This window comes from Bidens hawaiensis, unplaced genomic scaffold, assembly GCF_021521415.1.
Source record: "Bidens hawaiensis isolate Kalapana, Puna unplaced genomic scaffold, B.hawaiensis_p1.1 tig00006888_1, whole genome shotgun sequence".
Taxonomy (NCBI): Eukaryota; Viridiplantae; Streptophyta; class Magnoliopsida; order Asterales; family Asteraceae; genus Bidens; species Bidens hawaiensis.
This window is the reverse complement of record NW_027491469.1, coordinates 96,076-110,677: the sequence shown is the minus strand read 5'-3', so window position 1 is coordinate 110,677 and position 14,602 is coordinate 96,076. Positions and strand designations below refer to the sequence as shown.

The 14,602-nt window shown below is 35.1% G+C and overlaps 1 protein-coding gene across 1 annotated transcript; it reads left to right on the top strand.

Moving 5' to 3' along the window:
- The first annotated feature begins 10,240 nt into the window (after nt 1–10,240).
- Nucleotides 10,241–13,691, top strand: LOC143633747 (inactive protein kinase SELMODRAFT_444075-like). The gene is made up of 10 exons (XM_077101994.1): nt 10,241–10,344; nt 10,526–10,753; nt 10,941–11,080; nt 11,185–11,279; nt 11,365–12,260; nt 12,346–12,506; nt 12,682–12,758; nt 12,854–13,001; nt 13,211–13,360; nt 13,438–13,691. The coding sequence occupies exons 2-10, from the start codon at nt 10,573–10,575 to the stop codon at nt 13,630–13,632; spliced, it is 2,043 nt and encodes a 680-aa protein (XP_076958109.1). The 5' UTR covers nt 10,241–10,344; nt 10,526–10,572; the 3' UTR covers nt 13,633–13,691.
- Nucleotides 13,692–14,602: the final 911 nt, after the last annotated feature.

Below are 14,602 nucleotides of genomic sequence, written 5' to 3'. Positions count from 1 at the left end.
AACTGACACTAACGGACAAACGAATACACATGCACTAATGGACGCTAATAATAATAGACAAACGAACACCAACAAACGATGATAATCGACTTTCAGTATTATTTTAGTGTTTTTTAATGATAACTATTTTTCAATTTAGTTGGACTTGGAAATAATATTATGAAATAGTATCAAGTTTCTTTTATGGAGACCATTTAAATAGAGTTAATGGCCATTTTCGTCTCTGTGGTTTGCTGTTTTCGCCACTTCAGTTCAAAGTTTGAAATTTTGTCAATTTCGTTCTCACGGTTTTAAAAATTGACCAATTACGTCCCACCGTCTAACGAAATCCAAATATGTCGTTAGTTTCAGGGGTATTTTCGTCTATTACACATTTTAATAATTAAAACTTAATTTATATATATACCTTATGCATACATACATACATATATAAATATAACCTAAAATAATATAAACTCTCTCTCTCTCTCTCAACCGGAAGTCCGGCAGCCACCACCAACCCCGTGTACGGCGGCACCTTCGGCGGCACCGGCGGAACCATCGAACGAACCGTCCTTGTCTCTAGGACGTCCGGTAATCATCTTCTCACCTTCCATTTCACGATACTTGGATAAATACGTCTTCAACGGTTCAATATACTCCTCAAACCCTAACGTCGTTATTCCCCAAAGCAAATTATCACCGTTAATCGTCTTCCGTTTCTCTCGCTGACACTTATCGGAAGCTTCACCGGTGATGAAGCTTATAAACTCCGATACACACTCCTGGCCAATCATGGGCGTTGGTTGTGGTGGTCATAAGTGGTTGTGGGTTGGTGGTGGCTGCCGGACTTCCGGTTGAGAGAGAGAGAGATAGAGTTTATATTATTTTAGGTTTTATAAATATATATATATATATATATATGTATAAGGTATATATATAAATTAAGTTTTAATTATTAAAATGTGTAATAGACGAAAATACCCCTGAAACTAACGACATATTTGGATGTCGTTAGACGTGGGACGTAATTGGCCAATTTTTAAAACCGTGAGAACGAAATTGACAAAATTTCAAACTTTGGACTGAAGTGGCGAAAACAGCAAACCACAGAAACGAAAATGGCCATTAACTCATTTAAATATAAAAGCAATTTCCATTTAATCTATAGTCTTTAAATCTAAAATTGCACTAAAAATAATATATTTTATCTCTCTTTTTTAATTAAATAATATTTTATACATTTATCATTACTTTTTCTATCCATTTCACTCACAACCACTTTCAACAAATATTAAAAAGTTATAGGCGTGAACAGTAGTTTTTCAAATATACAGAAAAATCAATGCATTTTCTCTTTTTCTCTTTCATTTACTCAGAACACCCTAAACCGCTACCTAAATTATAAAAACTTCACTCATCAAATTTGATGGTTTGAATATGAATGTTCTGACATGTTAAAGTGAAGAAATTTTGATTACATCAACCAATTACGAATATTTTGCGGTAACTACATATGCATTTAACTTGTTTAATAAAACCAAAATGGTATATGTATGAATAACGAAAGTAATTATTAATACTCTACTGTTTTGATCTTGAATAATTACACTAAAAAAATGAATTAGACTATTGATAATTATACTAGTTTAAAAACAATTATTTATATGCTTATAACGTTATGATTTGTTTGTATTTGATCTTAACACATTATAAACAATTATTTAAGTTAGCTAAAATTATTTTAAAAGGTTTACATATTACAAACTCATCTTCTACAGATGTTTGTAAAAATATATTAGTATCTTGCTAGGGGCATTCAAATTCTATCATTGTCTTAACCCTATCTTAACCAACAAAAAAAATATTTTATTAAATTCGTTTCATTATGAAACTCTCACGTCTCATTCTCTATATTTATTTTTATTTAATTAAATATTTTTGTATTCTTCTTTATATTTTTTTTTCTTTCATTCAGTCATACCTACCCATAAAAAAATATTATAAAATGATATGGGGGTAGAATAGTGATTAAGCAAATTTGGATGCTTGTAAATGAGAATGAGGATAGTAGATGGAACGTGGATGTGTTTTATTGTTTTTGAAGATGGTAGATGCCGGTTGACCCAAAGGGGAGTCGCGGAGGTCAACGAGCTCATACCCAATCTCTCAAGAGGGTTTACTATAACTATTAAAAATAGTATATTTTAAAACATAAATTTATAAAACAAATCATTAGTGCAATGAAAATAATGGTAGTATATGGGATTGAATGTCATTGATTCAATTCCCATCAAGGGTGTTTTTATTTTGCATAGAAAATACTTTCCTTTTGGGTTTTGTATAAGATATTTAAGTAACTTTTATATTTTTAATTTTTTTATTTTTGCTTTAGTCTGAGTTGGGCTTTAGAAATGCAATATAATTGGTAAAGTTGTCAAATTATATATTACATAATTAAAAACGTATTTCATAGATTTTTTATATGCTTGTCTCAAGTCCCAAAGTTTTAAAAATATTTCAGAGATCACCCTAGATCACCCTGAACGTATAGTTCTCCCATAGTTTGATATATATTTCAATTTTCTTTTTAGTGAAATTTGTCCCACTATAGTCTTATCATTCTATTGTATAGTGGGCTATAACCCATTGGAGTCAATCCATTGACACTTGTTGCCTACTTGCCTTATCGGATGTCTTCAGCGTTCTAAACTTATAATATTAGGTGAAAGTAGATATTGAATAATAATATTTTATTTATAATAGACCTCCTGATGGTAACGTACTAACATGTATTCAGTTTATTTAAAGGGTGAAGAGTTCAAAATCATAAAATAGATTTAGATTTAGAGTAGTTATGAAAAAACAATAATATATTATTGAGTGTATCATTTAATTATAAGTTAATTAGACAAATTGTCATTTTACTATGAGTATATTGCGATTCTCTCTATTCACTCACGAATAACACTTTGATCAATAAAGTGTATGTTCATTAAAAGCGTTACTAAATACGTACTAAAAGACTGTTGTGCCCTCACTATTTATTTTTCGATTTTGACTCTTTAAAAAGTTAAATACACATTTGTCTTTAAGCTTTTTTTCTTGACATTTTTTTTATAAATTTTGTGACGAGCTGAATCGAAACTGATACAGCACCGGTATTTGTTTCTATTGATTTTGATCGTTGTATAAGACATGTGACTATCCTTCTGGGCATATCACAACTTATTTGTTTCTATAACTTTTTATCCATGTAAACATGTGTAGTATCTCTTAGGCATATCACGACTATATTTCTTTGGGTTTTTTTTCTTTTGACCGTTATACCAAGAGAGGGTTCGAGTAGTTACAGTTATAAACATTGTCAATAATTATCGTTACATAGTTGTGGAAATACATATGTGGCATGTCAAAATCCAAGAGAACTTGTGTTTTTTTATCTAACAAGATCGTCTACGTAATTTGTAATTTATTTTGGGATATTGAATTTTAATAATCCATGTTTTGTCACATTGGTCGGCTCTAAGCCAAACTTAAAAGATGTATCATAAAAGTCCCAAGTTTCGAATATTGGCCGACAACGAGCTTTTCATTAATGGGGTTAAACTTCGTTAGTTTTTTATAACGTGTAAGATGATGCGGCAAAAATAGTGATGCAGACTATTTATTTGGTAAAAAGTTAAAATTAAAACTTTCTAACTAAGGTAAACAAATCGAACCACTTATTGAAATAAAAAATAACCGAACCGAACTACTTTTCTAACCAAAATAAACGAACCAAACTACTTTTCTAACAAAAATAAGTGAATTAAACCACTTTTTTTAACAGCAATAATTGAATCGACAATTGCGTAAATGTGGTATGACAATCCAAAATGTTAACAAAGGAAAAGCGGGGTTATCCCACATTTGTGAAATAGAAAAATGATTTTTCTAACGTTGCTAGAAAGATAAACTTATGATCTACTTATAAAGAGGAGGACTCACAAGATAATATTCTTTTTTGACAAGACACACTTGGTGGCCTTAGCGAGAGTACAAAGAACCCGAAGAACACGCATAAATAGATGTCATAAAACAAAAATGGAAGCACAGGCTCATAATTGATGTCGAAATGTGGTGGTCAAAAATGCATAAATGGGGTCTGAAATGCATAAATTGAGGCCGTGAAGAAACACTAAGTGACCCCGGGCAGATTACGGATAATCTGGGGGTTAAATAGATGTTTCCCATGAGGGTTAGTTCCGGCAAAGATGGTTATTCTTCAGATGACCTGCAAAACAGACACCGTGAGCTCGCCACTGAGAAGGGGTGGTTCCTCCTTGTGACCACCCTCTGGCATGAGAATCAGACTAGATTGCTCTGAATATAAGTGTATATTAAGAGAAATAGCTAGTGAAGATAAGATACAAGATAATGATACCGTTCTAAGGTGTTGGAGTATTTATAGCCGAAGGTAGGTTTCCAAGCAGGTACAGCCAGCTGTATAATATCCCTTTTCTACCAACTGTGGGCTACGCACGTGCCATGCTGGTAGTTGGTGGGTAGGCAGCGGCTGATAGTGACATGGCCGGCTGTGTACTATTTCTTTTCCGCCGGCTGTGTACTATTCTTTTTCCGCCGGCTGTGTACTATTCCTTTTCCACCAACTGCAGGCTATGTACGTGCCACGACAAGGGTTGGTGAGTAGGCAGCGGCTGATAATGACATTTTGTACTAGAGCGTGCTCCTCGTACTGTTGTCGGTGAGCTGTCACCCTGTGATTGGTTCATGGGCTGCTTTGGTCAGATCTTGTCTATTTTGTCCATACATTGGCAGGTATAGTATAAAAGATCTTCCAGAAGCGTACGGACTGGCTCATTTGGGCGGGAGTATTCCCGTCTTGCTCATTCCTTCAGGTGACACTGAATTATTGAGTTAGTGCCTTGTGCGTGTAGCCTTGCTATTAGTGCGGGTAGCCTTCCCTGATGGCTTGTATCCGCAACTGCGGGAACAGGCGGGGTACTTCACCATTGGGAGGCTTTTCCTGCGGGAACAGCTGGCGTACTGCGCGTAAGGTCTTCATCTCTGAGCATGGTTGGTCCTGCGGAACCAGTTGGTCCTTGCGCAGACGTCCCTCTTCAAGGTGAGTCTTGCGGGTCCAACTGGGCTCTGCTGGGACCTACATCTTCAGGCCGACACGCATAAATGGATGTCAAATTACGTAAATGGGTGTCAAAATGCATAAATGGATGTCAAAATGCATAAATGAATCCAAATGCATTAATGAAGGCCAAACAGATACAAAACACATAAATTGAAGCCAAGATGCAAAGATAAAAGTCAAAACACACAAATTGAAGCCAAATCAACGGGTGATGGTTTCCTTTTATGTTTTTACAGTAAGAAGCATGTATACAATAACCATCCTCCATAAAGTCTAACCTCTAGCATGTTTAAAAACAAGTTACTAAAAAAGTATATTAAAAAATTTTAGATATCAAAACAAGTACTTTTCTTGTGTACTTGAACACAAAATCCATACTATAAAAATAATAATTTAACTTTATACCAAAACATTCGGAGAGTTATAAAAATTTGAATTGAATTCACCCAATTTTCATCTCTTCTCATTTTGTGTTTAATTTTAATATTGTATGCATATGATTTTCACTTTAAGTTGTGTGGTTGGAATCCGATCGTATCATTGGGACATCAAATTCAGAAAAAAGTAAAAGTTGATCACAAACAGAACATAAGACGAAAACATGTGGGGACAGAATGTTAAAAAGAGGAAGCTTACTTTAAGATTGAGACAAAATTTGTCAACCATCTTTCAACCACAATGCAATATTTTTGTTTGATTTTTTTTAATGATACTAGTGTTATTACAAATTATTAGAGCACCCACAAAACATATAAAAGAATGAGGCGGAGAGTGAAAGCAGACGTAGACGAGAGAGGAGAGCAGGAAGCCTGTAGCTATCTACAGACCCGTGAAAAGAATGTCAAAAGGGGGTGTTTTGCGAGAGGAGATGAGAGCATAGGCGGGCTTCATAGAGGTCGTCGACACCTATGAAGAAAAAATGTTATATGCACAGTAAAAGTTTTGAGAAACACCCAATAAAATTTTATACCATTCTTAATAAAAAAAATTTAAGATCTTAAAGTTGTACATGTATAAACTAACTAGAATAATTAGGTAATATGAAAACATTATATACTCGGTACCTAAATGGATCGATACCCATTATCCTAATAATTCTTATAAATCCATTAACTAAACTCAAGATCCGCCACGGCTATAAGATTCTTGTCGACCGCCTCACCCTCAGATCGCCCTACATTAATAAGAGCATATACAGGATTTGCCAGCTTGAATGGTTTATCTATTCTTGTAAAATTGATAGTTAGACAAATAATCTTTTTCTTTTTCAATTACCTTTGTGTACCGTTATTGAAAATAGCATTTGTTTTATCGGTCACAAAATCTGTTAAGATCTTTCTTTCCCCAATAAAGTTGGTAAAGTCCAATATGCATAATCGGACCAGTAATGAGAATTTGATATATAGTATTTGTTATATTGAAAAACTGTCGTTTAAAAATACATCTTTATATGACACAATATATAAGTTTCATATAATGACTTGTAGATAATATAAATAAAAAACTAAAACGTAATAGCTATGTTTCTAAAACATGTTTTGAAACACAGTATATCACAAGTCACAACTTGTTTCAGGTAAAATTTATCTAGAATTAAATCAAAACAAATAAAACATAACATTTAAAAAAGTTAAACCATAACAAAATGAAAATGTAATAGGCTAAATAAATATCAACCTTGAAATAAAATAAAATAAATTTGTGTGTCCATACACACCGCCCGCTGTTACCATTTCAAAATTTAAACAATATCCCTTTTACTTTGACTTTTTTGTCATATAAAGCCCCTAATACAGATTTTTTAATTTTAGAATAAGTTGAGTTATTTGAATTTGGAATATATATAAAAAGTGTCACCATTGACCTTTATTTTTTAGTTTTGAATTCACAAAGGAAACGTGTTTCTTGCATATAATCAGACCGTTTATGTTTAGAATATCTTCTTGAATAATATACATCTTTAATTAAATTTCATAGAATGGACACGTTTTCATTTCATTTTCTATTCCTTTTTTCATCACAAATGTCAAAGTGAATGTGATTTACGACAATGACATAGCTATAAAATTTGTACGGTGAAAGTTATAAAATCAATTACGCTAGATATTTCTATATTTGAATAGACCTTAAATCACACGTAAGCTAAGGTGATTTGCATAACACCAAAAACTAGAGACGAGCAAAAAAAGTAGTTTGGACCCGGTAAACCAGTTTTGTCCTTCCCAGATATCACACTAAAATCGGTTTGATCCAAATAGGTTTCCAACCCGACCCTACCACTGCGTTCTCGAGTTTTTAATTAAAAGAAAGGAAAGTATAAGATTGGATAGTATGGGAGAAGAAAAGAAAGTACATGCATATAATGCATTCTCAAGTTTAATGAAAATGAAAGATTGGGGAAGAAAAGAAATGGTTAATTACATTCTTTAGTTTAAATGAAAGGAAAGGAAAAGAAAAAAATATGTAGTTTTACAAATATAGCATTTTTAATACAATTATTAGAAGTAGATTGAAGGGTAAAGTGGCAATTTTAAATATTTATCTTTTCCTTTCTTTTCAAATCATGCCAAATTGGCAATAAAACTTTGGGACTTAAAACACCCAAGTTTTCCTATCATTTCTTATCATTTATTTTATAAAAAAAACTCAAAAATGAATATTCAAACTAAAATCTTATAATTTCCTTTCTTATCCCATGGAAACAAAACTCAAGAATACAGTGTACATGACGTTTGTGCACCATTTTGTATTCTCATGCCTTGAAACCAGCTTGGACATGACCTGGTTTGAAATACGATTAATCAGTTTCAACCCGACCCTAATCGGTTCTTCTAGGTTTCCGTATTTCCCTCCTTAAATCAATTTCCATCTGAAAACCAATATCTAGCCAAACCCGTGTTGACCAAACAAATTTGATTTATACCTTAATTGGTTTGGACATAGAAACCTATATGTACACATGTATTTATAACAATTTTTTGATGTGGTGACATGAAAACCTATATGGTTATTTAATTTTTTTGTTATGAACATGTATCGGCTCTATTTGTTTAGTTTGTATGAAAATTTGTTACAATAATACCATATTATTTTCAGACTACTCAAAAAAAGATGGACTAAAAATAAACAAATATAGTGTCGTTATTGCATTGAGATGGACTAAAAATAAAAAAATATAGTGTTGTTCTTTCCAATGTCATGCAGTGATAGGAAGCCAAAGTTTCTTAATAAAAACTCAGATTTAACCCCAACAGACAACCCTGTGGGTGACTCAATAAAAGAAAACTGAGATCTTTGTAATCTCCAGTTCGATCATGAGGGCGTTCGGGTTTTACTACCAGGAGGCATTCAGGCTCTGTACAGCTAGCTACGAAATACCTAGGCAATTCTTTATTTGTTGGCCGTTAATTGATCATCAGATTATAGATTATAAGTTCATAACCCAAGCCCATTGTCATTTTGGGCGGAACAGATCTACTAATTCTTTGATTCCAGTTAGTAAGGTTAGTAAGAGGGATCTTGAACTAAGAAATAGACCCTAGAAACCTCCTGGCTGTCTCTGCACCCTTACCTCCTTTATCACTGAGCGGTCATTTAGGGGCCTTAGCTGGTGATTCGGGCTGTTTCCCTCTCGACGATGAAGCTTATCCCCCATCGTCTCACTGGCCGACCTTGACCCATGTTATTTTGAGGTCATATCTAGTATTCAGAGTTTGCCTCGATTTGGTACCGCTCTCGCGGCCCGCACCGAAACAGTGCTTTACCCCTAGATGTCCAGTCAACTGCTGCGCCTCAACGCATTTCGGGGAGAACCAGCTAGCTCTGGGTTCGAGTGGCATTTCACCCCTAACCACAACTCATCCGCTGATTCTTCAACATCAGTCGGTCGAAACAAATACAGGGACCTTTATGTTAAAACATTAAATCTCTAAGGACCGAAATGAAACAATTAAATTCCTTCAAATCCCTATAAGTTGTCGCTATCGACAATGGTAAATGAGAGGTACATTTATTTATTTATATAATTAAACAAACAAACTTCACTACTATCAATACATACACTTTTACCAAAACCGAAGATGTCAGTTTTAATAATCTGTACAACAACAAGGGCATTCTCGTAAATCTTAAAACCTCCATAACCAATTCAATTCTTTCAAAACATTTTCAGATCATATAATTCATACACACAGAGTAAGTGTTTATGTTTCTTCATATTTGTGACTTTATTATTATTATTATTATAGTAACGCATTGTAATCATTATATTTCTACATTGTTTGATAATTGCGTTATAAGTTATGAATTTTATTAGACAAGTTATATAAGCTGTTCAATTGTTAAATTATTTTGTGATTTACTAACGTGACGTCGTGTTTGTACAGTCATTCAGTAGCATTAAGAGTTTGAATCTGCTTACGTCAGCTCTTTAGCCTTCTCCAAAGGGCAAAGGTTTAGAAATTAGAAACTGTACGTATTATTATGAAGTAGGGGTGTAAACCAGCCGAGTAGGCTTGAGCTTGGCTCATTTTGACTTACGAGAGCTCGAGCTCGGCTTGTGAGTTGTACTTTCAAGCTGAGGCTCGGCTTGAGCTTAGCTTGGGCTCGAACCATTTGTTATTCATTAATTAATTTATATACCTTTTAAATATTTTCAGAAAAACCTTAAACGAGCCTAAGCTCAGCTCGAGCTCCTCATCGACTCGCTATTATTTATTAATTAATTTATATTCGTTTTTAGTTATGTTTATATATTTTGATATAAACCTTAAATGAGCCTAAGCTCAGCTCGAGCTCGAGCTCCTGTAGTACCTTAAATGAGCCAAAGCTCGGCTCGAGCTCAGCTGTGTAGTCTAAACGAGCTTCCCATACAGGGCTTGTGCTCGATAACTAAACGAGCTTTATTTGAGGCTCGGGCCTGGCCCACGCTCGAAAAAGCTCGGCTCAGTTCGGGCTTTTTATTGATATGAGCTCGAGTAGTTCGCGAGCAGCTTGGCTCGTTTACACCTAACGTGTCCTGCATGAACTAATTGAATTTTTTAGTTCACTTTCTGGATCTATTTGTTTGTAGTTTTGCAGATTTGGGAATAAAAAGTTAACTGTGTAAACACACCTACACAAGCCTCCTGAAATTATTTACTTTTCTATTTTTGTACAATTTGTACAGGAGTTTGTTAAGGAATTAACTGTGCTGGTAAAAAAGGTGAAGGTACCAGGTATTAATTTCAATCACTCTTTACAGAACAATTGAGCATTATTTTGCTTTTAAATCACTGACAGTTGAAACTATATAGTTGGGGGCCTGTGGCAAAATAGACAGTTATGGACATCAATTATTCTGTCTTGTTTATATATTTACCATATCACATTATAGGTTTAGTTTATTAATTTATGCAGTTTTTCATTGTAGATATCGAATTTACCGTAATGCGTTTTTGAGCTCGATGAGTAAAGAAATGAGTGTTGTAAAGCCGCAGAAGGGTTCAAATGCTGTCGAGATGGTGGTTGTTGCTGTTAAAGCGTCTAGGGAAATTTCAAAGACTGCTTTGGTTTGGACTTTGACTCATGTCGCACAACCGGGACACTGCATTACACTGGTTGTTGTTATCCCTTCACTAATTTCAGGTAATTTTATACTTATTCATGATTCTGCACCGTGTTTTGATTACTATATTGTCAAAATAAGTCATACAGTAGAACATATAAATAAACAGATCTATCACATTTGAATTTTGAATACTTCAAATGAAAAATCTTAGAAACTGATGGATGTACAAAAGTTATTAACAATTGGTTGTTTTATCTACTTTAGGAAGAAAATTATGGGGTCTTCCGAGATTTACCGGAGATTGTGCTAGTAGACATTGGAGGTCATATTTAGGGAAAAGTGATATAGCCGATTCTTGTTCCCAGATGATCCTTCAGCTACACAACATGTATGATCCCAATAAGGTCTGTGGTCCATACAATCCTACATATTTCATATTGTTTGGTGTTTCGTCATCTACATGATTATTAAAATTTAATAATTTTTGTTTGCCATGGTATTATAAAAGATAAATGTGAAGATAAAAACCGTTTCTGGATCACCGTATGGAGCAGTGGCTGCAGAGGCTAGACAAATTCAAGCTACATGGGTTGTATTGGACAAGTAATCCTCTAAACTGCAATCAATATATTATGTTGACCAATACTTTTGAAATAGGCCGTGCTAACGTGTCTTTTTTTCCTTGTAGAAAGCTGAAACATGAACAAAAGCGATGCATGGAGGAGTTGCAATGCAACATTGTGACAATGAAGAAATCAAAGCCAAAAATTATTCGGCTGAATTTAATTGGGTCACCTAAGAAACAACCCAAAGCAAATCAACCATCTCAAAGTCTACAAAATGCCAAAAAACCATCTATATATTCCACTAAAGAACTTGCAACTCCAACTAGTAGTCCCGATGCATTAACTGCAACCGAACCTGCGACTTCATCAGTTTCAAGTTCTGATCAATGTAATTTACCATTTTTCATGCCTATGACCGGTGGGTCTCAGAAATACGAATCTTTATCCATAAAGGACAACCGGGATCTCATTGACTCGGGTTCAGACTCGGAAAGTGAGCGTCTTTCATCTTTTTCTAGCTTAAGGTTCCAACCATGGGCGGTTGACATTTTGACCTCAAGTTGTCAATCGCCAAGTCTGCGAACAGATGTAGACTTTACTCAATTTAAAGGTAATGTTAGAGATGCAATATCTATGTCCCGAAGCACACCTTCGGTCCCACCACCATTGTGCTCAAAATGCCAACACAAAGCACCGGTGTTTGGAAAACCGCCAAGATGGTTCACTTATGCAGAGCTAGAGGCTGCTACTAACGGTTTTTCTCAAGATAATTTCTTGGCTGAAGGAGGATTTGGGTCTGTACACAGAGGTGTACTGCCAGATGGACAGGCGGTGGCTGTTAAACAGCATAAATTGGCAAGTTCTCAAGGAGATCAAGAATTTTGCTCAGAAGTTGAAGTGCTGAGCTGTGCACAGCATAGGAATGTTGTTATGTTGATTGGATTTTGTATGGAAGATCGAAGAAGACTGTTGGTTTATGAATATGTTTGCAACGGTTCGTTGGATTCTCATCTTTATGGTAATTGTTAAAACTACCTTTGCTGAATAATGTGCTTTTTATGTGATGCTAAAAAGGCTCCAATTTAGTCTTCTTTCGTATGCAGGCCATGGTCAAGATACATTACAGTGGTCAGCACGCCAAAAGATTGCTTTGGGAGCTGCTAGAGGATTGAGATATCTTCATGAAGAATGCAGAGTAGGTTGCATTGTGCATCGTGACATGCGACCAAACAACATCTTGATCACTCATGATTTTGAACCTATGGTATTCCAAACTAAACTCACGCTCCTTACGCCTTCTTGTTTTGTTTAAAATAGGATTCTGTTTTCATTTCAACATTTTTTAAGCAAGCAGAATTGTTCATTTGGAAATGACCAATATTAACCTTTAGTCCTTTTTAGAGTGGACTTTAAACGGTTATTGTATTTTTGGTTGCTAGGTTGGAGACTTTGGCCTTGCAAGGTGGCAACCTGACGGAGATATAGAAGAAGAAACCAAAGTAATTGGAACATTTGGGTAAGTCTAACGAATCTTTTTTATTTTTTTTTTGTTCTGATTTTGTTTTAAACGATTTTTATAATATTGTGAATAAACATTTATTTTAAAACTAGATACCTAGCTCCAGAGTATGCACAGAGCGGGCAGATCACTGAAAAAGCGGATGTATATTCATTTGGGGTCGTATTGGTGGAGCTTATAACAGGGCGAAAAGCAGTGGATCTTAAGCGGCCTAAGGGCCAACAATGCCTTGCAGAATGGGTGAGTTCTTGGTAGCATGTTCAAATTATTAAGTAATGTAATGGGTTTTGTCGGGCTGACCCGCTAACACTTTTTGTTCATATTAACATATTTTATAAATAATTAACGTAAAACAATATTTGTGAAGAAACCACAATCACTTGAACACTTCTTTGCAAATCAACCAAGCTGTTTGTTCTTGATTGTCTGTTTTGTCCAACATTTTGCAGGCACGACCGTTGTTGGAAGAAGGTCTGATTAACGAGTTAATCGACCCTCGGTTAGGAACCAGTTATTCAGCTCACGAGATATACTGCATGGTGAATGCCGCTTCTCTATGTATCAAAAGGGATCCTAATTTAAGACCTCGCATGTCTCAGGTACTTCCATGTTCCTTTCGACATTTGTATCTGTCTTTCCCTAATCTGAAACACGATTAACATATATTTTCCTTAAGGTGTTGCGCATGCTAGAGGGCGATATGATGAAGGGAGCCAGTTGCGTGTCGACGCCTGGATACGATATAGGCAACCGAAGTGGCAGACTACTGTTGGATCAACAACGATTCGTTGGTGGGTTGATGAATGAAAAATTGAAAGGATTCAGTAGCAAGCTCTTCACAGGCAAAGAGCTTCAGCTATATCGGTACTAGATGCCTGGTATGCTCGATAATAGTCGATATTATCTATTTATTTTGATTTTTTAATTGTAAAGGAGTAATTAAACATCTCTACTATCTTTTGGTAGTTAACATGAGGTTATGCTTGTAAGTTAGATATATGTAGTATATAGTTTGCTTAAAATCTTAAATGAAATGAAGGAGTTGCCTGTGAACCCATGTTCTGTAACGGGTCGAAGCAGGAACCAGAAGGTTAGATGGCTTAAGGTAGAGGTGCATAAAATGCCCGAACCCAGAGCCAGACCCGAAAAAACCCGGAACTATACCCGGGTTTTTACTATCCGAACATGTACTTGACCCTACCCGTAGGATAGGCATAGCGTATGCATTTTAGTACCGAAACCTGTACCCGATTTATACCTGGTAATACTCGAAAACCGAAACCAGGTTTTTCAAATACCCGGTCTATACCCAAAGTTACCTGAAAAATACATGAAAAATACCCGAAAAAAGTGCAGCTCTTAAAAATCCAATCTATACCTGAAAAGCACTTGGAAAAAAGCCCAAAAAAAAGTTGTTATTTTCAATACCCGAAAATACGGTATTCAAATGAACCATGGATGTTTAGGATTGGTGAACCAAGTCACAATCAGTGTTTGGTTAAAGGTTATGAGGCATCCAGTTTTTTTAATCTGGTGCAGCTGGTGGACAAATGAACTAGTAGGATAATGTTGACCACCATCACACCACACCATGTGATGTCTGACAAAATGACTAACTCACTTATTGCCTTTGACTACTTGCTGCCAGTTTGTCCCTTTAATGCAGGGAAACTGATGGTCCAAAATCCAACTGAACTAACAAGTTTGGAGGCTACATATAAGTTGTAGGCAAACCATATATCTGTCTCAAGGGATATTAATATCAAAATATATATTGCTAGCATGCTAGTGATGGTTTTCAAACTGCATGATTAAAAGCTACCATTAACAGAAGATGTCAT